This window comes from Spermophilus citellus (genome assembly GCF_964194105.1).
Source record: "Spermophilus citellus genome assembly, contig: SCAFFOLD_444, whole genome shotgun sequence".
Classification (NCBI taxonomy): domain Eukaryota; kingdom Metazoa; phylum Chordata; class Mammalia; order Rodentia; family Sciuridae; genus Spermophilus; species Spermophilus citellus.
Window position 1 is genome coordinate 85,985 of NW_027672893.1, and position 25,544 is coordinate 111,528.

General features: G+C 63.9%; 2 protein-coding genes across 10 annotated transcripts; one reads left to right on the plus strand and one right to left on the minus strand.

Moving 5' to 3' along the window:
* Positions 1-886: 886 nt before the first annotated feature.
* Positions 887-11,645, minus strand: LOC308640419 (uncharacterized protein; the record flags this gene model as incomplete). Of its 5 annotated transcripts, none has more annotated exons than XM_081312344.1 (4): positions 11,457-11,645; positions 7,234-8,247; positions 4,745-4,909; positions 887-2,151 (listed from the first exon to the last, which is right to left on the minus strand). In XM_081312344.1, the coding sequence occupies exon 4, from the start codon at positions 2,093-2,095 to the stop codon at positions 887-889; it is 1,209 nt and encodes a 402-aa protein (XP_081168470.1). In that variant the 5' UTR covers positions 2,096-2,151; positions 4,745-4,909; positions 7,234-8,247; positions 11,457-11,645. The 5 variants fall into 5 exon arrangements, with proteins under 5 accessions (XP_081168470.1, XP_081168468.1, XP_081168471.1 ...); XM_081312342.1 differs by having other exon boundaries at positions 11,268-11,645; XM_081312345.1 differs by lacking the exon at positions 7,234-8,247.
* A 701-nt stretch (positions 11,646-12,346) lies between these two features.
* Positions 12,347-24,470, plus strand: PLCXD1 (phosphatidylinositol specific phospholipase C X domain containing 1). Of its 5 annotated transcripts, XM_081312340.1 has the most exons (9): positions 12,347-12,413; positions 13,107-13,173; positions 15,663-15,768; positions 17,497-17,642; positions 19,694-19,830; positions 21,426-21,554; positions 22,464-22,619; positions 23,334-23,517; positions 23,635-24,470. In XM_081312340.1, exons 4-9 carry the CDS (start codon positions 17,516-17,518, stop codon positions 23,871-23,873), a joined length of 972 nt encoding a protein of 323 aa, XP_081168466.1. In that variant the 5' UTR covers positions 12,347-12,413; positions 13,107-13,173; positions 15,663-15,768; positions 17,497-17,515; the 3' UTR covers positions 23,874-24,470. The 5 variants fall into 5 exon arrangements, 4 of the variants coding, with proteins under 4 accessions (XP_081168466.1, XP_081168465.1, XP_081168464.1 ...); XM_081312339.1 differs by lacking the exon at positions 12,347-12,413 and having other exon boundaries at positions 12,989-13,173; positions 15,663-15,799; positions 17,496-17,642; XM_081312338.1 differs by lacking the exon at positions 12,347-12,413 and having other exon boundaries at positions 12,989-13,173.
* Positions 24,471-25,544: the final 1,074 nt, after the last annotated feature.

The window sequence follows — 25,544 nt, forward strand, 5'->3', positions numbered from 1 at the left end:
GCACTGTGACAGTGCTGAGCACCCACTGTGTGACATTGCAGAACACCCACTGTGTGACACTGCAGAACACCCACCGAGTGATACTACTGAGCACCCACTGTGTGACACTACTGAGCACCCACTGTGTGACATTGCAGAACACCCACTGTGTGACACTACTGAGCACCCACTGTGTGACACTACTGAGCTCCCACTGTGTGACACTGCTGAGCTCCCACTGTGTGACACTGCAGAACACCCACTGTGTGACACTGCAGAACACCCACTGTGTGACACTGCAGAACACCCACCGAGTGACACTGCAGAACACCCACTGTGTGACGGTGATGAGCACCCACTGTGTGACCGTGCTGAGCACCTACTGTGTGCCTGCCACTCACCAGGCCCCTCTGTGCCCCCTTTTCGGGTCCTCTCCAAGCCGGGGGGAGGGAGGAGAGGTGGCTGCTCCCCGGGGCTGAGACCCGAGCCTCCTTCCCTGGGTGTGAGGCCAGGGCCAGGGCTGGGGTTAGGGTGGGTCAGGGTCAGGGTCAGGGTCAGGGTCAGGGTTAGTGTTTATTGTTCAGTTTGGGGTCAGAGTCAGGGTCTGCGTCAAGGTCGATGTCAAGGTCAGGGTTGGGGTCAGGTTCAGGTGGCCTTGTAGCAGAGCCCACTTGCTGGGACAGAGGACCCTGTCCTTTGAGGAGGTCTGTGCGCAGGGCCACACCTCTGTCCTGAGGTGAGGGTGGCCCCAGGCTGAGCAGCGCAGGTAAAGGACAGTTTTCACCCACTCAGGTCCTGGGGACGTGACCTTCCAAGGGCATGCGCGTGCTGTTAGAGGGTCTTCTGACCCCAGGTGAGGAGGTGGCAGAGGATGTGACAGTCCCTGGAGAGCCCTGGACCAAGGAGATCACAGGTCCAGCCACTGCCCTGGGGTCGGAGGATGACCAGAGGGCGGCCCAGCCAGCAAAGAAGGCAGGCTCCTAGGCTGCGGCCGTGTCACAGACTGACCAGACACAGTGCTGCCCGCAGCTGTAGTCCACGGGGTGGGGGGACAGTGTGGTGCCCCAGCTGTAGTCCACAGGGTGGGGGGACAGTGTGGTGCCCCAGCTGCAGTCCACGGGGTGGGGGGACAGTGTGGTGCCCCAGCTGCAGTCCACGGGGTGGGGGGACAGTGTGGTGCCCCAGCTGCAGTCCACGGGGTGGGGGGACAGTGTGGTGCCCCAGCTGCAGTCCACGGGGTGGGGGGACAGTGTGGTGCCCCAGCTGCAGTCCACGGGGTGGGGGGACAGTGTGGTGCCCCAGCTGCACTGCATGGGGTGGGAGGTGACGGCACGGCCCCCATGGTTCGAGCCCAGGTGGGCTGTGACAGTAGATTCCTGTGTGCAGACCCCGGGAGATGCTGGGCATGGGAGCCAGGCACGTCTTCCCCCCGGCTCTCCACAGGCGGCTGATGCCTGCTCTCTGGGATGTGGGCAGGTCTGGGGACAGCAGAGAGCTCTGCCCAGGTCTTGTCGAGGTCCACATCGTCCTCTCCCACCCTGCAGGTCTCCAGAGGGGGCCCATACGCGCACAGCACAGGACAGAGCCCGGGAGGCTGGGCTGCAGCCTCCACATCCGGAGGACCCGCAGAGCGGTGGCAGGGCTGGGGAGGGGCAGGACTGACGGCCAGCGTGGGGGTCTCCCGAGGTGGGAGGCCGTGTGACCAGGCCGTCCTGCAGGAACCAGACTGAAGACACGGTGGGTACACAAGCCCATGACGCAGATCACGCCTGTGCATGTGAACGCAGGTGCGTGTGCACTCTGTGCAGTGTCCTTCTGTGTCGAGACGGTGCTCACACTGCGCTAACGGGCCGCGGGCCTGAGCCTGCTCCTGCCTTAGCTCCTGGCCGGCAGGGAGCCGGGGCTGCGGCGGGCCACCCAGGACGCCGTCGGCACATCCACCCTGCAGGACCTTCTGTAGAGCAGCCTCCCGTGTCCACCAGAAGTTGCAAGGATGAGAAACCACATGGGACGAGTGTCCAGGATGCAGTGGCCACAGCCCGATTGCCTGGGGTGGGCTGAGGAGGGGCCACTGAGGAGGGGGGTCACTGGTCAGCCAGGGCAAGAGCCTCTGCATGGACCGTGGCCAGTGCCTGACAAGCTCTGGGCCCCAGGAGTGGCAGCAACAGTCTTCTGTTAGGAGAGAGGGACAAGAGGACCTGGGTAGGGCTCCAGGGGGCAGCAGCTGTGTGTGGACCTGAGGTGGACGCTGGCAATGATTAAAATCTGTGTGTGGTGTGCTGTGCACAGGGGGTGGCGTGTGCATACGTGGGGCATTCTGTACGTAGTGTGCACGTATGCCGTGTGTGCGACACAGGTGTGCTGCTGCATGTGACAGTCTGTGTGTGTGGTATGTTGTGTGTTTGTGGCGCTGGGTGTGCGTGGTGTGTGTTATATGAGCTCGGCATGTGCGATGTGTACATACTGTGTTAGGCGTGCACGGCACATGCTGGGTGTGCGTGGTGTGTGTTATATGAGCACGGCACGTGCGATGTGTACATACTGTGTTAGGCGTGCACGGCACATGCTGGGTGTGCGTGGTGTGTGTTATATGAGCTCGGCATGTGCGATGTGTACGTACTGTGTTAGGCGTGCACGGCACATGCTGGGTGTGCGTGGTGTGTGTTATATGAGCTCGGCACGTGCGATGTGTACATACTGTGTTAGGCGTGCACGGCACATGCTGGGTGTGCGTGGTGTGTGTTATATGAGCACGGCACGTGCGATGTGTACATACTGTGTTAGGCGTGCACGGCACATGCTGGGTGTGCGTGGTGTGTGTTATATGAGCACGGCACGTGCGATGTGTACATACTGTGTTAGGCGTGCATGGCACATGCTGGGTGTGCGTGGTGTGTGTTATATGAGCTCGGCATGTGCGATGTGTACGTACTGTGTTAGGCGTGCACGGCACATGCTGGGTGTGCGTGGTGTGTGTTATATGAGCTCGGCATGTGCGATGTGTACATACTGTGTTAGGCGTGCACGGCACATGCTGGGTGTGCGTGGTGTGTGTTATATGAGCACGGCACGTGCGATGTGTACATACTGTGTTAGGCGTGCACGGCACATGCTGGGTGTGCGTGGTGTGTGTTATATGAGCACGGCACGTGCGATGTGTACATACTGTGTTAGGCGTGCATGGCACATGCTGGGTGTGCGTGGCCTGTGCTGGGTGTGCACCGCGAGTGCTGTGCCTGCGTGGTGTGTTACATGTGCGTGGCGTGTGCTGTGTGTTCGTGGCGTGTTACATGTGCACGGCGTGTGCACTGGTGTGAGGAGCGTGGTGCAGTGCAGCACGTGTATGAGGGTGTGCGTGGGCGCGCTGCAGCGCGGTGCCCCGGAGCGTCTCGGCTCCCCCTAGCGGAGGGAGGTGCGAGGTGCGCTCGTCAGGGAGGTCTCTGGGCGGAGGACGGCCAGGCGGGCGGGCGGGCGGCGGGAGGAGCCCGCAGATCTGGGCCGCGGCCTGCAGGGCGGGGCCAGCGCCAGCTCATTCCCCTAATCTCTGGGCTTTTATCTGGTTTGAAGTTTTCCTGGAGCCCAGGGTAAGCGGTCGCCGCGGGAGCCAAGAGGTCGGCTCCCCTGACCAGGCCTGTGCAGGCGGATCCTCGTCCCGCGTGGGAGGACCGGGCGGAGACTGCAGAGGAGGAATTCCAGGGTGCTGGCAGCAGGGCCTGGGGAGCCCCGGGGTGAGGAGGTGAGGACCCCAGGACTCAAGAAGACCCGGAAAAGCAGAAAGGAGCAGCACCCCAACAATGTAGGGCACAGCACAGACTCCCTGAGACTCAGCACGGAGCACCACTGCAGAGAGTACAACAAACACCTCCCTGAGACTCAGCACCCAGCACCACTGCAGACAGCACAGCATAGACTCCCTGAGACTCAGCACCCAGCACCACTGCACAGAGTACAACAAACACAGCCTGAGACTCAGCACCCAGCACCACTGCAGACAGCACAGCACAGACTCCCTGAGACTCAGCACCCAGCACCACTGCAGAGAGTACAACAAACACAGCCTGAGACTCAGCACCCAGCACCACTGTAGACAGCACAACAAACACCTTCCTGAGACTCAGCATCCAGCACCACTGCAGACAGCACAGCACAGACCTCCCTGAGACTCAGCACCCAGCACCATTGCAGAGAGTACAACAAACACAGCCTGAGACTCAGCACCCAGCACCACTGTAGACAGCACAACAAACACCTTCCTGAGACTCAGCACCCAGTATTTCTGCAGACAGCACAGCACAGACCTCCCTGAGATGCAGCACCCAGCACCACTGCAGACAGCACAACAAACACCTTCCTGAGACTCAACACCCAGCACCACTGCAGAGAGTACAACAAACACAGCCTGAGACTCAGCACCCAGTATTTCTGCAGACAGCACAGCACAGACCTCCCTGAGACGCAGCACCCAGCACCACTGAAGACAGCACAACAAACACCTTCCTGAGACTCAGCATCCAGCACCACTGCAGACAGCACAGACCTCCATGGGACATAGCACCACTTGGAGGATGCTCCCTAGACCCGCAGATGGAGGAGGATTAGCAGCTCAGAGGTTGTTAGTAACCATCTGGAGCCAATTTGATGACCTGCCTAAGACCCCACGAGGAATCATCAAGTCCCCTAGTCCCCGGGGAAGTCTGAAACAGCCAACACCAGGCTCTGGATCAGCCCCCTGAGAGCCGGTCTGTCTGGTGGTTTCTGATTCAACCTGCACGTTCAGGCTCCTGCTGCTTCAGCACGGCTTCAGAGAAGGAGAGTCTGTCCAGACTTGTCTTGGAGATGCACCCAGATCCGCAAAGTCAGGTGACACGGGGACCTCTGCTAAACTGGGTGGCACATGCACATCTGCTAAGTCAGGGTGACACAGGGAAATCTGCAAAGAGAGGGTGACACGGGTACATCTGCTAAGACAGGTGACACAGGGAAATCTGCTAAACTGGGCGGCCTGCGCCTAAATCTGCTAAAGCAGGTGACACCGCGCACGCAGAGCCGCTAAAGCCAGGTGACCTCCGGCTGGTTTTCCAGCCCAGGGCCCTTTTGGCAAGGGAGCCTTGTGGGTGGTATCTGCCTGGCCCTGCGACAGGCCCCTCTTGCCCCTGCAGTCCATCTGGTGGACCCCCTGAGCAGCTGGTGGTACGGCTCTCCCGGCACCACAGCGAAGCACCACAGTGAAGCCCCGCAGCCCGGGGGCCTCAACAGCAGAGATGTAGCTCCTCGTCCCAGAGGGTAGAGGTCCAAGGTCCAGGCGTGGGCAGCCTGGCTCCTCCCGAGGCCTCTCTCCTGGGCTAGCAGATGCCATTTTCTCCCTGTGTCCTCCCGGGGCTGACCCTCTGTGTGCGTCTGTGTCCTCTTCTTACCAGGACCCCAGTCCTGCTGGGTCAGGGCCACCCTGGGGACCTCACTGCACCTCCATCACCTCTCCACACACAGCACATCCCAAGGTCCTGGGGCCAGGGCTGCAGCAGAGGAGGGGGGGGACAATTCAGCCCATATGAACCCCAAACCAGGAACGGATCCTGATTTGGAAACAGGGTCTCTGCAGAGGTAGTGAGTGGAAGATCCTCAGATGGGCTCCTCCTGGGTCAGGGGGCCCTCATGCCATGGCTGTGTCCTCACAAGAGACAGAGGAGGGGACACAGACCCAGAAGAGGAGCCACATGGAGAGACTGGAGTGAGGGGCCACCCGCCCAGGGCCACCTGGAGCCCCAGGAGCTGGAGAGGCAGGAGGAGCCTCCCTGGAGCCCTGGAGGGAGCTGGACACCACGGTAAGAGGTGGAGGGAGCTCAGCCTGGGACGCGGGTCCAGCCTCTGCCCTCCGGGGCTGGGGTGCTGGACTCTGAGGCCTGGCAGACCCTCATCCCAGGTCTGGTTCATGGTCATGGAGGCCCTGCACCAGCCATCCTCTGACCCAGGTCTGCCCCTGGAAACCCCTGGTCCGGCTGCCCAGCACTGTTGGGCAGTTTCTCCTGCCCATCTGGTCAGCAGCACTGTCACCAGCCCACCAGGGACAGTTGGCCCCTTGTTCACCCTGCAAAGCCAAAGGGTCCCCACGCACCAGCCTGTGGCCACAGGGATGGTGTATCTCGCAGGGGGACGCCACCCCACGGGGACAATGCCACCCTCACAGGGATGATGCCACCTTCCCAGGGATGGTGCCACCCCCATGGGGACAATGCCACCGTCACAGGTGTGGTGCCACCCCCTCAGGGACATGCCTCAGGTGCTCAGAATGTCCGCCACCTCAGCACTCCGCGCTGGACCTGGGAAGGACAGACACACCCCCTCCATGGGCTGTGGGACCTCTGCTCACAGTGGGACAGCAGACACTGGGGGGTCCCCCATGGCCGACCACAGTGGCAGGGAGGCACAGGGACGGGCTCGGGAGACCACAGGAGTCCCAGCCTCGCTCCGCTGCAGCTGGGGCCCCTCAGGGGAAGTCAGGGTGTCTAGGTGGCCAGCGCCCCCACACCCTCATGGACGAGGGTGCCAGCCGGGGTCCCCAGCTCTGGGTTCCACAGGTGCGCCCCGAGGCCGGGAGCCATGGAGGCACCGCAGCCCCGCGGAAGCGCTGGGCCGGCTCTACCTAGTCTCAGCGTCCCCAGCGCCAGCGCTCCCTCTGGGGGACCCCGGCTGGGGAGGCCGGTCTCCGGGTTCGCTGCTGCAGCAGACCAGGGCGTCCACCCGGCGGGCTGCGGGCTCACAGAGTGTGGGGGTCGCAGGGGCGGGGGCCCTGGCGGTCTCCAGGCCCGGACACGGCCCTGGGGTCTCGGGGCCCTCTTCCAGGCCAGCCTGGCCCCCCGCGCGCCGCCTCTGTCTGGGGACCCGCCTGCCCGCTCCTCGGCTCCCGCTCGCCACCTGCAGGCGGAGCTCGGCTGCTGCGCTGACCCTGCGCCCAGGCCCGCGTCCCGTGGCTCCCTCCCGGCCTGGCTCCCTCTCAGTCGCCGACCCCTGGCTAGGGGACCCTGGCCACGATGGCGGCTGAGCCCCTGGAGCCCCGTGTCCTTTGCCGTCCGGGGTCTTCCGGGGTGGGCGTCGCTTCCCGGTCGGGACCCGCCGGCAGCGTCGCGGTCGCCCAAGTCGGGCCTTCTCTGAGGGCGTGGCCCTGTCCCCAGGAGCTGCGGGACAGCACCAGCCCGGGCTGAGGGCTGGAGGAGGTCGGGCGCAGGACCGTCGGGGCGCGGCAGGCGCTGCCCTCACCGAGAGGGGCGGGGCTCGCTCGGCGTCCCCTCGGCGTCCCCGCGGCGCGCTGGGTACAGAATTCACGGAGTGCTGCGATGGTCACTCCGTTTGCCTCTGGGCTAAGAGTCACTTGCGGGAGGCCGGTGCTGGACGCTCAGTTCTGCGGGTCCCCCTGCATGTCCCCACTCCCAGGCGCAAGGACACGGTCTTCCACCGACTTGTCCAGGCAGCAATTCCAGGACGATTCTGCTGTGCTGTCCTGGGTGCCGGGCCCCTTAGGGCTGCTCTGGGTGGTGGACCGTCCCCACCCTCGGGGCAGCACCGGACATGAGGCCCTCTTCCCAGAGCTTGGCAGACAGCCCTGGGCAGTTCCACCGAAGGGAGGTCCCCACGGGCAGCAGCTCAGCCGAGGAATGGTGCAGCCGCCCACTTGTGGCCGTGAGCCATCAGTGTGACCCATCTGAAGACCGTCAGGGCCATGTCCCTCATGGCACCTCCTGTGTCCTCGGGATGCCCTCTTCCAGCTCTGCTGGAATATGTGACAGATCGTCCAGGTCACCCCACGTGCTGTGGAACACGCGTGTGTGCTTCAGTGACACGGAACACACGTGTGTGCCTGCGAAGCTCTCAAGGAACTGTGGGCAAGAGGCACAGAAACAGAAGCCCCGAGTTCCTGCCGTGGTCCAGCACAGTTCCCTAACCATGTGGCCCCTCCTGTGTCCGGGTGGACATCACAGCCCCCAAGGGCCAGGGGTCTTGTAGACCACTGGCGGCTCCCTGCCCTACACCACAGCCACCTCCCTGGGCTTGGGGAACCCTGGCAGCACAGCCAAGCCCCAAAGGTGACCTCTGACATGGACGGGTCACTGGATCTGTGTCCACCCAGAAGACAGGAGACCTCTTCTAAAGATCCTTCACTTCATTTCACCAGCAAAGACCTTTCTCCAGAGAAGGTCTTGTTGACAGTGTCTGAGGATTCGAATGTGGCTGCGTCCTCTGTCGGTCCAACAGTGCGTCCCACAGTCATGTCACCTGGAATGTCCGACAGGACCTCAATTGGGAACAGGGTCTCTGCAGAGGTCATGAGTGGAGGGCCCTGAGATGGGCTCCTCCTGGGTCAGGGGGCCCGCATGCCATGGCCGTGTCCTCCCCAGAGATAGAGGAGGGGACACAGACCAGAGGAGGAGCCCCGTGGAGATGGAGGCAGAGACTGCAGTGAGGGGCCACCCGCCCAGGGCCACCTGGAGCCCAGGAGCTGGAGAGGCAGGAGGAGCCCCCTGGAGCCTGTGCAGGGATCTCAGCCGGGGACCCTGGTCCAGCCTCTGCCCTCCAGGGCTGGGGACCTGGACTCCTGTTGTTGAAGTCCCTGAGAGTGGCCATCCAGCCCAGAACACTCCCACAGGGCCACTGCGACCACCCACCCTGCCCATGTTGGAAGGGACGGGAAGGTCTCCCCTGCCAGCCTCCAGGCAGGACCTGCTGGCCCCGGCTCTTCGGAAGCACTGGGTGGAGCATTTTTGTGCTGGTGGCCCCCCGTCGTCCCTGATGCGCAGGGAGGACCCCACCCCACATCCGGGGTCCACCCAGCCCATGGGAGGCACCGTGGGGGGGCCGCAGTCCTGATGCCCGGTCCTGTGCTGGTGCCTGGGGCCCACAGGGCAGCAAAGCCTCCCTGGCCTCTCCTCAGAGCGGGGTGGGGACAAACTTGGGGGTGGGGGACTCTGGACATCACTGTGTGGAGAGCTCCTCCGTGGAGAGGGCTAGGGGCCACCTGCAGAGCCCCTGCCTCAGCCCTCCTGGGACCTGCAGCCGCCCTGCCGTGCCTAGGGCCACTGTGCCTGGCCCTCCCTGGGACCCACGGCTGCCCTGACCCTCCCTGGGGCCCACAGCCGACTGACCCTCCCTGGGACCCACGGCTGCCCCTGGCCCTCCCCACGGCAGCCCCCGCTGACGGCCTCCTGGGAGGGGTCCTCATGCACCAGGGCTCTGGTGGCCTGGACAGTGGCCCCTCGTGCCCTTGGCCAGCGTCTGCAGCAGCTCACGTGCCCTTGGCTTCACGACCTCCCGGTCTCCCTAGTGGAGCCAGCCGCCGTCTCAGGTGGGGGACGCTGGGCCAGCCTCTTGGGCCCACGTGACTCCAGGTCCCTGTGTCTCGCCCGGCTCTGGGCACTAGCTGCTGTTTACGCTGTCCCCGGGGACAAGGGCCTGTCCTTGACGAGCACTGGCTGAGCTCCTGCAGCAGCCCTGGCCCCGGGCCTGACCCTCCAGTGAGCACACACTCCCGCCCTCCAGGCCCGTCCAGTGGACGCACAGGCTGGCTCCGGTGGACGCTTGTTAGTGCCCTCCAGGCCCGTCCAGGGCGTTCTCAGACGCAGGCTGGCTGTCGTGGACACCCCGCACTGCCGTCCAGGGGTGCTCAGGGGCAGGCTGGCTGCAGTGGTCACCTGTTCCTGCCGTCCAGGGGGTGCTTGGACACAGGCTGGCTGCAGCACCTGGGAGCAGGTCCTGAGGGTGGAGCTGAGGGCCCCCCTTTTCCCTGGGGAGGACATGTCCCCCACCTGGCCCGTCTGCGGGTCCTCCAGGGCCATGAGAGGTGGCCTGCAGGACAGACGGGCCTGGGCTCGGGTGTCCCAGGAGAGGCCCCACACTGACCCCTGCCGGGCGTCACTCCTGGCTCCCGCGTCCCCCATTCTCCCTAGAGCCAGGCCGTGGGGGGGTTAGGGTTAGGGTTCAGCCCCCCAACCTGACCCTGACCGCGCCCTCCTCTGGCTGCAGTGACACGAGTGTGGAGCCCCCCAGGCCCCCATCCACGAGGCCCAGAGGCCCTGGCCGCTCCACCTCCTGAGTGGCCACCAGAGGACAGCTGCACACTGACCTCAGGGGAAGGGCCCAGCCAGACGCAGCCCCCTGGGGCCACCTGCAGGATCTCCGCCTCCGAGGTGTGTGAGGAGCATAGAGGGGTCGTGCCTGGACCTGGACCTGGGTGGGTCTCCAAGGCGCTTCATTACGCACCTGCAGATGCCCCCCACCAAAGCACCCGCCATCTGCAGCCTGCTGTCCCCAGGCCTGCGCCGGACACTGAGCAAGAGCTGCCGGTCACGTCCCGCCCCCCACAGCCTCCCCGTCTCCTCTGCACCAGGAGCGCCCGGGGAGGGACCCTGGACGTGCGGTGTGGAGGGCCGGCTCAGGGTGTGGGGCACGCTGGACGGAGGAGGCGGCTGGCAGGTGGAGTCTGCCTTCTCCCAGTCCTCCTACTGGGCTGAGACGCTTGGGAGGCATCCAGGGTCACCGTGTGGCAGTGCCCGAGGTTCCTCAGGTGCACGGTCACCCTCCTGTCACCGAGCTGCCCCGGGGCCCCAGGAAGCAGCTGTGGAACCTCACTCGGACACTTCTGGGGGTGCCGGCCGGGACTGCGTGCAGAGGAGGCAGGCACTAGCGGACAGTCCTGAGGTGGGCTCAACCCTGCTGGGACGTCCAGGCAAGAGAAAGCTGGACCCTTCACCAGGACCACAGCAGGAGCCAAGCAGCACCAGGAGCCAAGCAGCACCAGGAGCCAAGCACTGCCCACGGCCGGCCCAGGGCAGGGCTGAGGGCCAGCTCACGGGGTCCTCCAGGAGAGGAGTGCTCTCCACTGCGCAAGTCCACCGGGCACTCCCCCCTCCGTCCCTTCCTCTCGCCCGCACACCTGGCTGCTGAGTCAGGCCATTTCCCAACCCCGAGCTGGCAGCACAGGACGGCGCCCACGGGGCCTGGGCACACCTGAGGGACACCGCCCGCCAGTCAGCACCCAGCCACGCGGAGCCCGGGCAACGGACGGCCCCCCATGGTGACCACGGTCACACGTCACACGGGCAGGAGGCTCCAGCTGTGGATGATCATGCCTGGGTGACCACGTCACAATTCACTCCCAGGGCAGGGACAAGGAATGATCCAGGCCTTGGTGACAATGTCACCTGTCACACCAGGGCAGGATAATCCAGGCCTGGGTGACCACATTCCATGTCATTCCCAGGGCAGGGACAACGGATGACCAGGCCTTGGTGATCACTGACCGCCAACATTCCCAGGGCAGGTGGTGGCCGATTCTTGGTGACCATTGACCTCTGTCACTCCCAGGGTAGGTGGTGGCCAGTTCCTGGGGACCACTGGTTCCTGTCACACAGTGTCCATGTGGGACCAGTAAGAGCCCCACAGAGCAAAGGTGTCCTCGGGGGGCTGTGGAAGTGTCCCCTGGTCCTCACCTGGGTCTGTGGCAGTTGTCCACTCAAGCTTTGAGAATGGCCCTGGCTGCCCTGGGGACGGGCTCTTCCCCTCCTCTCCCTGATGTCCCCTCCCTCATCTCAGGGTCACCTTCCTGCCTCCTCCTAGGCAGAGGTATCTGTCCTCAGCCCACAGCCCCCACAGGACTGGAGTCATCCAGCCTTTGGGGATGGCCCCAGAGGACCTCGGTAGTGGCCATCTCCCAGTCAGCAGTGGCTGACAGCTCAGCAGAGACCAGGGACCGCGGCCTCGAGTCCCCTCTTTCCACGCCCTTTGCTGCCACGGGCCGGACCCACCTCTGGGACCCAAGTGCCCGGGCTTCTTTGCCAGCCCAGCCCTCAACCCCCTTGTCCCCTTTTCTCCAAAGCACTTCCTGGTCGTGGGACTGGCTTCGGGGACAAGGACCCGGCGACAAGGACAGGCGACAAGCACCGGGGCCACTCAGGAGGAGAGGCCCTCACTTCAGGGAAGGTCAACACTGAGGGAGGGACCGGCAGTTTGCCCAGGCGGGGCTCAGAGATCAAGAGCCACCGGCGCGGGGATGTCGCAACCCCAGGCAGCTCGGTGACCCGGTGAGCACAGCCACGGGGGCGGGCAGTGCCGTCCCCGGGGGTCTCTGCGGTCCTCCCTGGGGACCTCTGGGGCCCCGCGGGTCCTGCCGGGTGAGGCCCCTGCCGGCCCCTGGGGGCGGGGCTCAGAGATCAAGAGCCACCGGCGCGGGGATGTCGCAACCCCAGGCAGCTCGGTGACCCGGTGAGCACAGCCACGGGGGCGGGCGGGCAGTGCCGTCCCCGGGGGTCTCTGCGGTCCTCCCTGGGGACCTCTGGGGCCCCGCCGGTCCTGCCTGGTGAGGCCCCTGCCGGCCCCTGGGGGCGGGGCTCAGAGATCAAGAGCCACCGGCGCGGGGATGTCGCAACCCCAGGCAGCTCGGTGACCCGGTGAGCACAGCCACGGGGGCGGGCAGTGCCGTCCCGGGGGTCTCTGCGGTCCTCCCTGGGGACCTCTGGGGCCCCGCCGGTCCTGCCTGGTGAGGCCCCTGCCGGCCCCTGGGGGCGGGGCTGGGGGCGGGGCCTGCGGTGGCCGCCGGCGGCTGGGACCGGTCTGCTCCGAGGCCACGCCCCTGTCCCCGGGGAGGCGGCCGGCCTCCAGGGCAGCCAGCCCGAGTCTCTTAGGAAGTGCGCGAGTCTCGACCCGAGCCGCCGGAACCGGGAGGTAGGTGACTGTCGCCTCCCTCCAGGCGGGGCCAGGCGGGTGCCGGGCAGCGAGGGCCCAGTCCCGCCGAAGGGGGCTCAGGGTTCCCCCGCGCGGGACCCGGGCTGCAGGGGGCCGGGTAGCGGGGGCCTGTGCTCCCAGGTGGACCCCCGAGGCCCCTCGGCTGCTGTCCTGGGCACCCTCCCCAGAGGCCCAGGCTGCGGGAGGCGGAGGCGCTGGGTGAGTGCGGGGGCCAGGTGAGGGGCGGAATGTCCGCGGGCGTCCCCTCCATTCCCGCACTCACCTCGAGGCTTTGTGTCCACGACCGTCACGCAGGGCACACGCCCTGGGACCAGGAGCTGCCCTGGACTCTTCCCGGCCCTTCACCAGGCCACCTGCTGGGGTGGACCGGTCACACACGTCCCCTCCTTCCTTCCCAGGTGGCCCCTTGGCTGTGAAGAAGGCAGAGATCAGAGGAGCAGGTGCTGGCCTCGCGGGACCCCCCAGGTGTGTGGCCAGGGACACAGGGGGGCAGAACCCTCCGGCCTCCCGGTCTGTACCCCAGGCTTGTTCAGTGACCGGGAGGAGCCAGCTTAGGGATGCAGCAGGTGACCCTGAGTCAGGTGACGCCTAGGTTCTGGGCGGGTGGGAGTCCCCAGTGTCAGGACCTGCTGTGGCGGGTCACTGTCACCTGGTGTGAAGTTCTGGGGACAGGACAGTCCCCATTACTGCCAGGTGAGAAGGGTCTGGGGACAAGACAGTCCCCGTTGTCACCTGGTGTGAAGGTCTGGGGACAAGACAGTCCCCACTGTCACCTGGTGTGAAGGTCTGGGGACAGGACAGTCCCCATTGTCACCTAGTGTAATGGTCTGGGGATAAGACAGTCCCCGTTGTCACCTAGTGTGATGGTCTGGGGACAAGACAGTCCCCATTGTCACCTGGTGTGAAGGTCTGGGGACAAGACAGTCCCCATTGTCACCTAGTGTGATGGTCTGGGGACAAGACAGTCCCCACTGCTGCCTGGTGTGAAGGTCTGGGGACAGGACAGTCCCCATTACTGCCAGGTGAGAAGGGTCTGGGGACAAGACAGTCCCCACTGTCACCTGGTGTGAAGGTCTGGGGACAGGACAGTCCCCGTTGTCATCTGGTGTGAAGTTCTGGGGACAGGACAGTCCCCGTTGTCACCTGGTGCGAAGGTCTGGGGATAAGACAGTCCCCATTGTCACCTAGTGTGATGGTCTGGGGATAAGACAGTCCCCATTGTCACCTAGTGTGATGGTCTGGGGATAAGACAGTCCCCATTGTCACCTGGTGTGATGGTCTGGGGACAAGACAGTCCCCATTGTCACCTAGTGTGATGGTCTGGGGACAGGACAGTCCCCATTGTCACCTAGTGTGATGGTCTGGGGATAAGACAGTCCCCATTGTCACCTAGTGTGATGGTCTGGGGATAAGACAGTCCCCATTGTCACCTGGTGTGATGGTCTGGGGACAAGACAGTCCCCATTGTCACCTAGTGTGATGGTCTGGGGACAAGACAGTCCCCACTGTCACCTGGTGTGAAGGTCTGGGGATAAGACAGTCCCCATTGTCACCTAGTGTAATGGTCTGGGGATAAGACAGTCCCCATTGTCACCTAGTATGATGGTCTGGGGATAAGACAGTCCCCATTGTCACCTGGTGCGAAGGTCTGGGGATAAGACAGTCCCCATTGTCACCTAGTGTGATGATCTGGGGACGACAGTCCCCATTGTCACCTAGTGTGATGGTCTGGGGACAAGACAGTCCCCATTGTCACCTGGTGTGAAGGTCTGGGGATAAGACAGTCCCCATTGTCACCTAGTGTAATGGTCTGGGGATAAGACAGTCCCCATTGTCACCTAGTGTAATGGTCTGGGGATAAGACAGTCCCCATTGTCACCTAGTGTGATGGTCTGGGGATAAGACAGTCCCCATTGTCACCTGGTACGAAGGTCTGGGGATAAGACAGTCCCCATTGTCACCTAGTGTGATGGTCTGGGGACAAGACAGTCCCCATTGTCACCTAGTGTGATGGTCTGGGGACAAGACAGTCCCCATTGTCACCTGGTGTGAAGGTCTGGGGATAAGACAGTCCCCATTGTCACCTAGTGTAATGGTCTGGGGATAAGACAGTCCCCATTGTCACCTAGTGTGATGGTCTGGGGATAAGACAGTCCCCATTGTCACCTGATGTAAAGGGGCTGTGGACAGGACAGTCCCCATTGTCGCCTGGTGTGGTGGTCTGGGGACAGGACAGTCCCCATTGTCATTTGGTGTGAGGGTCTGGGGACAGGACAGTCCCCTGTGTTGCCTGGTCTGATGGTCTGGGGACAAGCCAGTCCCCAGTGTTAGAACCTGCTGTGATGGAGGGCCCTGGGGTGTGGGGACATTTTTCAGTGGCAGGATAAGTTTCAGGTATCTGGGGATTTGGGGACTGTGGACACCTTTGCATCCACCCACCTGTCCACCCACCACCCATCCACTCTGACTGTCCATCCACCCACTCACACCGATCTACTCATCTGTCCATCCTTCTACCATCCCTTTACTCATCCATCTATGCACCTCCCCACCCACCCACCCCTGCCTCCCCACCCACCCCCTCCACTATCCACCCACCCATCCACCCATCTATCTATGCATCTACCCTCTACCCACCTACTCACCCACCCATCCACCCACCCACTATCTATCCACCCCCTTCCACCCACTCCCTACCCATCCACCCATCCACTATCTATCCACTCCCTTCTACTGTCTATCCATCCACCCACCCATTCACCCATCCATCTACCCACCCATCCACCCCTGCCTCCCCACCCACCCCTCCACTATCCACCCACCCATCCACCCATCTATCTATGCATCTACCCTCTACCCACCTACTCATCCACCCATCCATCCACTATCTATCCACCCCCTTCCACCCACCCATCCACCTACCCTCGCCCCATCCACTCATTCTTATGTCACAGGTTGTAGGACTGAGATCAAAGTCTGGAGGACCCCCACAGCCCTTAACACCACCTTGGTTACAGTCTCCCTGACGATTCTGGTGGCCTGAGTTCCACCAAGGGGCAGGTGACAGCCTGTGGGCAGGCAGGGGTGTGCTGGGAGGTGGTCAGGAACCAGCTGTATAGAAGGAAAGGCCCATGTGTCCATGTGTCCTCCACCATGGGTGGGTGAGCTGGTGGGGGACACACATGTAGGTGGTCTACAGTGGGTGAGCTGGTGGGGGAGGTGCATAGGTGGTCTACAGTGGGTGAGCTGGTGGGGGAGGTGCACATAGGTGGTCTACGGTGAGTGAGCTGGTGGGGGAGGTGCACATAGGTGGTCTACAGTGAGTGAGCTGGTGGGGGAGGTGCACATAGGTGGTCTACAGTGAGTGAGCTGGTGGGGGAGGTGCACATAGGTGGTCTACAGTGGGTGAGCTGGTGGGGGAGGTGCACATAGGTGGTCTACACTGAGTGAGCTGGTGGGGGAGGTGCACATAGGTGGTCTACAGTGGGTGAGCTGGTGGGGGAGGTGCACATAGGTGGTCTACAGTGGGTGAGCTGGTGGGGGAGGTGCACATAGGTGGTCTACAGTGGGTGAGCTGGTGGGGGAGGTGCATAGGTGGTCTACAGTGGGTGAGCTGGTGGGGGAGGTGCACATAGGTGGTCTACGGTGAGTGAGCTGGTGGGGGAGGTGCACATAGGTGGTCTACGGTGAGTGAGCTGGTGGGGGAGGTGCACATAGGTGGTCTACAGTGAGTGAGCTGGTGGAGGAGGTGCACATAGGTGGTCTACAGTGAGTGAGCTGGTGGGGGAGGTGCACATAGGTGGTCTACAGTGGGTGAGCTGGTGGGGGAGGTGCACATAGGTGGTCTACACTGAGTGAGCTGGTGGGGGAGGTGCACATAGGTGGTCTACAGTGGGTGAGCTGGTGGGGGAGGTGCACATAGGTGGTCTACAGTGGGTGAGCTGGTGGGGGAGGTGCACATAGGTGGTCTACAGTGGGTGAGCTGGTGGGGGAGGTGCATAGGTGGTCTACAGTGGGTGAGCTGTTTGGGGGGGGTGAGATGCGTGTGTATGTGGTCTACCACAGGGAGCTGGTGGGAGGAAATGCGCATGCGTGGTCTACCGCATGGGGGGCAGATGTGCACCGCGCCCTTTACTGGGGTCCGCTGTAAGAAAATGCTGTGCGATAAAGGAACCACACGCCCCAGTCTTTAGAGTAAGGTGCCCCAGAACTAAGCGGGTGGATCTGGGTCTGGATGTCCGCAGACCCATGTGAGGGATTTGTAGCACACGATCAACCAAAACCAGCGACAGGGCTGGGGGTGTAGACCAGTTGGGGAGCCATTGCCTGGCTCTTGGACTCCATAGTGCCTGAGAGCAGGGGACAGGGCAGGCGCCACCAGGCACCAGGGCTCAGGAGTGCAGGGTAGCTTGCATACGCCGTCATCTCCCTGTGTCTTCACCGGGTCTCTCTCCGTGTGCATCTATGTTCTCATCTCGTTCTCTTATGAAGACACCAGTCCTCTGGGTCAGGGCCACCCTGGGGAGCTCACAGCACCTCCATCACCTTTGCAAAGACTAGTCTCCACACACAGCACATGCCAAGGTCCTGGGCCAGGGCCGCAGCAGAGGAATCTTAGGGAGACTGGGCTTAGCCCATGACCGTGACCCTCCCTCCCTCTCCCCACAGCCCACCACCCCATCCCTCTCCTCCCAGGGAAAGTCTGTTGATTGCATTTTCCCCGGAGCCAGGACCCCTGTGTAACTAGCAGTTTAACAACAACAACAAAAAAACCTTTTCCTTTCTCAGGTTGCACGGTTGGCTTCCAATGGGTGGGCGGGTGAGCGCTTCTGGAAGCTTCCGGAGCCTGCCCTGCGCAAATGCAAATGCGGACTGGATGTCGGCGCTGTGTCCCCGGCTCTGGGATGTGCCCCTGCACCACCTGTCCATCCCAGGTGAGGCCGGTCAGGTGGGCGTCCCCATGGTGGGTGGGTCCTGGTGGGGAACCTGCCGGGCCTGGGTGCACCTGTGCGCGCGCGCGCGCACACACACACACACACACACACACACACACACAGCTCGGAGGGTGGCATGGGAGGGTGGGCGGTGGTTCAGGCGACGCCGGTTAGACATGACTAAGGCAGCGTGGTTGCTGATGGTTGTGAACGTGCCATCCGCGTCACTCAGCAGAAAACGAAGTGTAAGATGGTTTCCAACAGCAGATCTGCAGGGGACAGGCGCCAAGGATGGGGAAACGGGCGCCCTCTGCCGGCGGGGAGGCCGCACGGCTAACGCGGGGGTTGACAGCGGATGCCTCTGTCCAAGTGCGCGCATCTAAGCACGAGACCCTTTGCACAGCTAGGAGAAAACCTAGGTCGGCGCTCGACGGAGACCAGCAGGGCTCCTCGGGGGTCTGCAAAAGCCAGGAAATAAAGCCAAGAATCGATAGACGGATGACGCCCTGTTAAAAGCCTCTGCACAGCAAAGGCAGGGGTGTGAAGAGAGTCCTGCTGGCTTCTCGCACAGGTGGAAGCCAGGGGAGGAAACAAAAAGCAAAACCCAAGGACATTGTGAGGGCAGAAGGCGCCGCAGGCACGCCTGACATCCCAGCGACTCGGAGGCTGAGGCAGGAGGATGCCGTCAGAGGCCAGCCTCAGCAACTCAGCAAGACCCTGTCTCGAGCTAGAAACTAGACAGGGCTGGGGTGCGGCTCAGTGGTAGACGGCCCTGGGTTCGGTCCCAGCGCCACACACACACAGCATCAGAAGGGCAGGCAGCAGCGGAGGAGGGCCGGGGGAGGAGGGAGGCCCTGCGGGTGGGAGTCACTGGATTGTGTTAAGGCACCTGCCACCGTGCCACAGCGGAACCCCGTTCTGCACGAGTAACGTGCGCCACAGCTTAAAAAAGAGCTCCCAACGGAAAACCCCGTGCTCAATAGAGGATCCGCATCTGGATCAACCGAGGAGGCTCAGGTGGCAGGCTCGAGAGACGGTCCGTCCTAGGGATGGCCAGAGAAAGGGCGGCTGTCACGCTGGCAGAGCCGTCCCGTTGTTTGTGTAAGAGATTCGTGAAGACATAACGCCACACGATAATGTGCGTCAATGACGCACAGGAACGCTCCTCCCATGACGCACAGGGACAGTCCTCCCATGACGAACAGGGATGTTCCTGCCATGACGCACAGGGACGGTCCTCCCAGCACACAGGGATGGTCCTCCCATGACGCACAGGAACTCTCCTCCCAAGACACACAGGGACAGTCCTCCCATGACGCACAGGGATGGTCCTCCCATGACTCACAGGAACTGTTCTCCCATGACGCACAGGAACTCTCCTCCCAAGACACACAGGGACAGTCCTCCCATGACGCACAGGAACAGTCCTCCCAGCACACAGGGACAGTCCTCCCAAAATGCACAGGAACTCTCCTCCCATGACGCACAGGGATGGTCCTCCCATGACGCACAGGAACTCTTTTCCTATGACGCACAGGAACTCTCGTCCCATGACACACAGGGACATTCCTCCCATGACGCACAGGGACAGTCCTCCCGTAACGCACAAGGATGGTCCTCCCATGACGCACAGGAACTCTTCCTATGATGCACAGGGATAGTCCTCCCATGACACACAGGAACTCTTTTCCCATGACGCACAGGGACGGTCCTCCCATGACGCACAGGAACTCTTTTCCCATGACGCACAGGGACGGTCCTCCCATGACGCACAGGAACTCTCCTCCCGTGACACGGACAGTCCTCTCATCTGCACACTCGTGTTTCTGCAGTCAACACGTACTCACGTCCTGGGGCTGATGTAACAAGTCACCACAAACCAGGGCTTAGGATCATGGGCGTCGTGACCCCCAGCCCTGGAGGGCAGGGGCTGAGACGGGGTCTCCACGCAGGGCCCCTGCCCAGGCTGCAGGTGGGCGTGTCTGGAGCGCTATCCACCCGCTGGCTGTGAGTGCAGCTGGGGGACTGGTGGCCGTCCCTGTTTCCTCCAGGGAGCCACGACACCATGACCTACTGTCTGAACAAGAAGTCCCCCGTAAGCCACAGCGAGTCCCGCTTGCTGCAGCTGCTGAGCAAGGTGCTGCCATGTGTCACGCGCCCTGTGGTGCTGAGGTGGTCTGTCACCCAGGTAAGGGCCACTTGGGGCCGGGAGGTGGACGGCAGGGCCATCACTCAGCACAAGGCAGCAGGTGCCCCTGGTGGGCGCTCTTGCCTCATGCGGGAGATGGGGGGAGAGCAAGACCTCGGCCATCCTGAGGCCGCCCCAGGTGGTGGAGAGGCAGGGCCTTGTCACCGAGCAGCAGCACACCCGAGGAGGCTGGTCGCTGGCTGCGAGGGGCCACAGGCAGGGGGTGCCTGGGGCTGGCCAAGGGGACAGGTCATTCCTCCTGCAGCCGAGACAGCCAAGAGCACCCTTCCCGAGGCCCCTGTCCCCACTCCAGAGGGCTCCCTGCTCCTCCCTGGGGCTTGTTCAGCTGCGGTTCAACTCCCAGAGGCAGAAGGGACCCACGCTGCAGGGTCCTAAGGGAGGGGCTCAGGAGGAGGGGGGTCTCTTCCCTGCTGAGGAATGGCGGGGGTCTCTTCCCTGCTCCAGGGCAGGTGTGTGGGGGGTCTCTTCCACTCTGCAGGAGGAGGGGGGTCTCTTCCCTGCTCCAGGGCAGGTGTGTGGGGGGTCTCTTCCACTCTGCAGGAGGAGGGGGGTCTCTTCCCTGTCTCCTCTGGCCCCGTCAGAGAGAAGGGCATCTCTGCTTTCACCCCAGGTGCCCCCTCCTGCACCCAGCCCTCTGCCCAGGCGGGCAGGTGCGCTAAGACACCCCAGGGCATTTGATTTGATGCTGTGCAGAAGGGGCCTCCTGGAGGCTCAGCTGGCCTCAGCCACCCCTGGAGAGGCCTGGGAAAGGGGCACCCCTCCGTTCTGGGGAGGAAGGAAGGTTGGCAGGAAGCGGGGCCCACCCTGGGGAGGAGTGGACCACTCTTCCTCCTCTACCTCCTGTCCGAAGACTGTTGGTGACAAAAGATTTGAGTGTCAGGGATTTCCCAGGGACACAAGACTGGCCCCAACGTCCAGCTCTGTCCTGTTTCTGTGTCTTAGTGACCACTGGGGCAGCAGGAGCTGTGGGGATCTGCCGGGTGGGGGATGAGCACCTGTCAGGGGTCAGAACCTGCAGGGGGCATCTCCTCATCCTGCCAGGGGTCTGCAGACAGTGACTCTGCAGGGGGGCGTCCCCCCACACCTGTCCTCTGGTGGTCATCCTCTCCTGCCCGAGGGCTGTCTACTCCCACTGCATGGCCCTCCCACTCTGTCTGGCGTCCTGCTGAGCATCCCGCATCCTGACTGGGGATGCCAAGGGCTGGGTGGATCCAGGGCTGTGGGGCATGCGCCCCTAGTGGGGCCCCTTCCCAGAGACTGCTGGGACAAGGGTGACCGTGACTGCCGGATGTCCCAGAGACCAGCGTCAGGGCTGGGGTGGGCTGAAGCCCAGGACGGCAGCGGGCTCTGGCTGTGCAGCTGAGGCTGCTCACTCCGAGCAGGTCTCCCCAGGGTGGGGCCCAGGCAGCTCTGGCCCCGCGTGGGGCTGGTGGTTCAGCAGACACCCAGCAGGTTCCCCAAACAGAGCCGCACAGTGCGCAACTTCAGCGCCTCCTGAGCCCCAGGGAAGGGCGATTCACCCAGGAGGGAGCGGCCGCTGGCCCGGGCAGAGATGACGGGGCGTCCCTCGGCAGGCGCTGGACGTCACGCAGCAGCTGGACGCTGGGGTGCGGTACCTGGACCTGCGCATTGCGCACATGCTGGAGGGCTCAGAGAAGAACCTGCACTTCGTACACATGGTGTACACGACGGCGCTGGTGGAGGTACACGGGGGCCTGGGTGCGGCAGGAGGTCGGCTGCCAGGGGCAGGGCAGCCACGTGCAGGCCCAGGGGCGGAGCAGGAGGACACCTACACTGTCCAAGGGGCGGGGCAGCCACGTGCAGGTCCAGTCTGGTGGTCAGACCTCGGAGGTAGCCTGCACAGCGCCCCTGGGCTTGGCGGTCTTCCGCTCCGTGGCTCCAGGCTTCCCAGACTCCCCACGTTTGCAAAGTGGGCGGAACCGGCCCCCAGACCCCGTTAGGCTTTCTGAATCCATTGTCTTCCCGGATGCTCAGGCTTTGGGCAAGCTGCCGTCCTCCTGCACCCGGGCTCCCAGTCTAGAAGGACCTACTCTGGGTCACTCTGCACCAGTTGGCCTGGCTCACGCCCAGGAGCCTTGGGACCCCACACCTTTGACTCACAGACACACGCAGAAATGCAGACACCCAGCATACATGCGCACATAGACATGCACAAACACACGTGCACGAAGACACACAGACACGCACATGTACGTGCCATGCAGATGGACACGTATGCGTTTGTGTATGCGTGAACACAGGGCAGCACACTGATCCAGATTCACATGTGCTGACACGCACACATAGATGTGCATGCACACAACACGCACATACAGGCATGTGCACAGACATGGATACAGACACCTGTGAACAGAGATGCTCCGTGTGCACTCACACCCGTGAACAGACGTGTCCGTGTACACAGGACCCTGCATGCCCTCCTGTGCCTGGGCCACCCTCCCTCCTGCTGGCTGCCCCCCACCCCCCTCCCCGGAGGCGGTGTGTCCTCTGGGCAGCCCAGCCTCCCGTCTGCAGCAGAGGAGGCCCACCTCCCAGGAGGCCCCTGGCCCGGCTGCCCTCTGGGCCCGACTGAGCCCTGGCCCCTCACCCAGGACACCCTCACGGAGATCTCCGAGTGGCTGGAGCAGCACCCCCGGGAGGTGGTCATCCTGGCCTGCAGGAACTTCGAGGGGATGACGGAGGACCTGCATGAGTACCTGGTGGCCTGCATCAAGAACATCTTTGGGGACATGCTGTGCCCCCGAGGGGTGAGCAGGGTGCCTGTGCCCCAGGGCTCTCCTGGGCACTGTGTCCAGGGCTTGGTGTGTGTGTCTGGTCTGGCGGGGACAAGCCGGTCATCAGGGCCTTGTGGCTTCCCTGTGAGGGGGGCCGGGCAGCCTGGCAGGGATGGCCTCTGGGGCGAGCGTGCAGCCACGCGATGGTCTGTCACCCACGGGCACTGGCATGGGTCTTGGTGTCGTCACCTGGCACCCAGCGGGGGCTCAGGACATGAGACGCAGCCCTGGAGGCCAGAGGCCAGCCCCGGTGCCGACTGGGGTCCAGAGAGGATGTGGCCACCCTCCAGCTGCTGGGGGTGTCCTGCTGTGGCCCTGGCATCCCATGTGTCTGTGCCCAACACCCCCTTAGACAGCACGGGGCACCCGTCCCGGGATTAGGGCCTGGCCCCTCCAGAGTGACCCATGCAGCTGATGAGACCCGCAAAGCGGTTCCCAGTAGGTCCCGGGTGGGGGCTTGGAGTGTGGGCTGGGGACACAGGTCACCCTCAGCACAGCCAGGGGTCAGCTGGAGCAGGTCGTGCATCCAGGCCAGTCCCTGCAGGGGCCCTCCTGGGTCTCAGAGCCCTGGGTCACTGCAGGTGCCCTCCTGGGACACTCAGCCACGGCGCCACCTCAGAGGCACAGTGCCGGCGGCGCCACCCCAGCCCCAGGTCCCCGTCACCCCAGTGACCCTGTCCCTTGCAGGAGCTGCCCACGCTGCGGCAGCTGTGGGCGCGGGGCCAGCAGGTCCTGCTGTCCTACGAGGACGAGGCCTCGGTGCGGCGGCACCCGGAGCTGTGGCCGGGAATCCCCTACTGGTGGGGCAACAAGGTGAAGGCGGAGGCCCTGATCCGCTACCTGGAGGACATGGAGAGCCGCGGCCGCCCGGGTAGGAGGCCGGCCCTTCCCCGCGACTCCCTCTGCCTGGGCCGCGGCGATCCGTGCCCACGGAGGGGGCGGCCAAGGAGGCGGCCTGGCCGGCGTCCCTCACGCTCGTGTCCCGCAGGGGGCCTGTTCGTGGCCGGCACCAACCTCACCGAGGACCTGGAGTACGTGCTGGCGCACCCGGCCGGGTCCCTGAGGCAGGTGACGCTGTCCAGCCTGTCCGCGCTCAGCGCCTGGGTCCGCGCCCAGTGCCCGGGGCCCGGCGCCCGCTGCACCAACATCATCGCCGGCGACTTCGTGGGCGCCGACAGCTTCGTCGGCGACGTCATCGGGCTCAACCAGAAGCTGCTGTGGGGCTGACGGTCCCCTGCGGTCAGCCGGCGGCCGCCGGGGGGCAGCCCTGACCCAGGCTGGGCCGGCGCTGCTCCAGATCCCGCGAGAAGACCTCGATCCCAGGGAGGTGCCTGTGGTCAGGGATGACCACGGGGTGGGTCCAGCGGTGTGCCCTGGTCACCCAGGCCTACTCAACCCCACCGGCAGCGTGGCCTGTGCAGGGTGTGGGCGCTGCCTTCCCTGCCCTGTGAGCGGAGGCTAGGAGAGGGGTCAGCGCCTCCTCACCCTGTGCTTTAGAAAGTCCCCGCCTCCAAGAGTGGACACCCCCTGGACGGATGGGGTGGGGACCTGTGCAGAGACCCTCTTGCCGTGGTCAACACATGGCCTGGCTGTCACCTCACTCTGACATCGCCCTTTCCCCGGGCAGCAGGCTCCTGCGGACCCTGGTCCATCTTGCTTTGGCCAGCTGAGGGGTGGCCAGTGGGCGGTCCTGTGTCTGCTGGCCCCACAGTGTGACAGGCAGTCCTGCGTCTGCTGGCCCCACAGTGTGACAGGCGGTCCTGCGTCTGCTGGCCCCACAGTGTCACAGGCGGTCCTGCGTCTGCTGGCCCCACAGTGTCACAGGCGGTCCTGTCTGCTGGCCCCACAGTGTGACAGGCGGTCCTGCGTCTGCTGGCCCCACAGTGTGACAGGCGGTCCTGTCTGCTGGCCCCACAGTGTGACAGGCGGTCCTGTCTGCTGGCCCCACAGTGTGACAGGCGGTCCTGTCTGCTGGCCCCACAGTGTGACAGGCGGTCCTGTCTGCTGGCCCCACAGTGTGACAGGCGGTCCTGCGTCTGCTGGCCCCACAGTGTGACAGGCGGTCCTGTCTGCTGGCCCCACAGTGTCACAGGTGGTCCTGTCTGCTGGCCCCACAGTGTGACAGGCGGTCTTGTCTGCTGGCCCCACAGTGTCACAGGCGGTCCTGCGTCTGCTGGCCCCACAGTGTGACAGGCGGTCCTGTCTGCTGGCCCCACAGTGTGACAGGCGGTCCTGTCTGCTGGCCCCACAGTGTCACAGGCGGTCCTGTCTGCTGGCCCCACAGTGTGACAGGCGGTCCTGTCTGCTGGCCCCACAGTGTCACAGGCGGTCCTGTCTGCTGGCCCCACAGTGTCACAGGCGGTCCTGTCTGCTGGCCCCACAGTGTGACAGGCGGTCCTGTCTGCTGGCCCCACAGTGTGACAGGCGGTCCTGCGTCTGCTGGCCCCACAGTGTCACAGGCGGTCCTGTCTGCTGGCCCCACAGTGTGACAGGCGGTCTTGTCTGCTGGCCCCACAGTGTCACAGGCGGTCCTGCGTCTGCTGGCCCCACAGTGTGACAGGCGGTCCTGTCTGCTGGCCCCACAGTGTGACAGGCGGTCCTGTCTGCTGGCCCCACAGTGTGACAGGCGGTCCTGTCTGCTGGCCCCACAGTGTGACAGGCGGTCCTGCGTCTGCTGGCCCCACAGTGTCACAGGCGGTCCTGTCTGCTGGCCCCACAGTGTGACAGGCGGTCCTGTCTGCTGGCCCCACAGTGTGACAGGCGGTCCTGCGTCTGCTGGCCCCACAGTGTCACAGGCGGTCCTGTCTGCTGGCCCCACAGTGTGACAGGCGGTCCTGCGTCTGCTGGCCCCACAGTGTGACAGGCGGTCCTGTCTGCTGGCCCCACAGTGTCACAGGC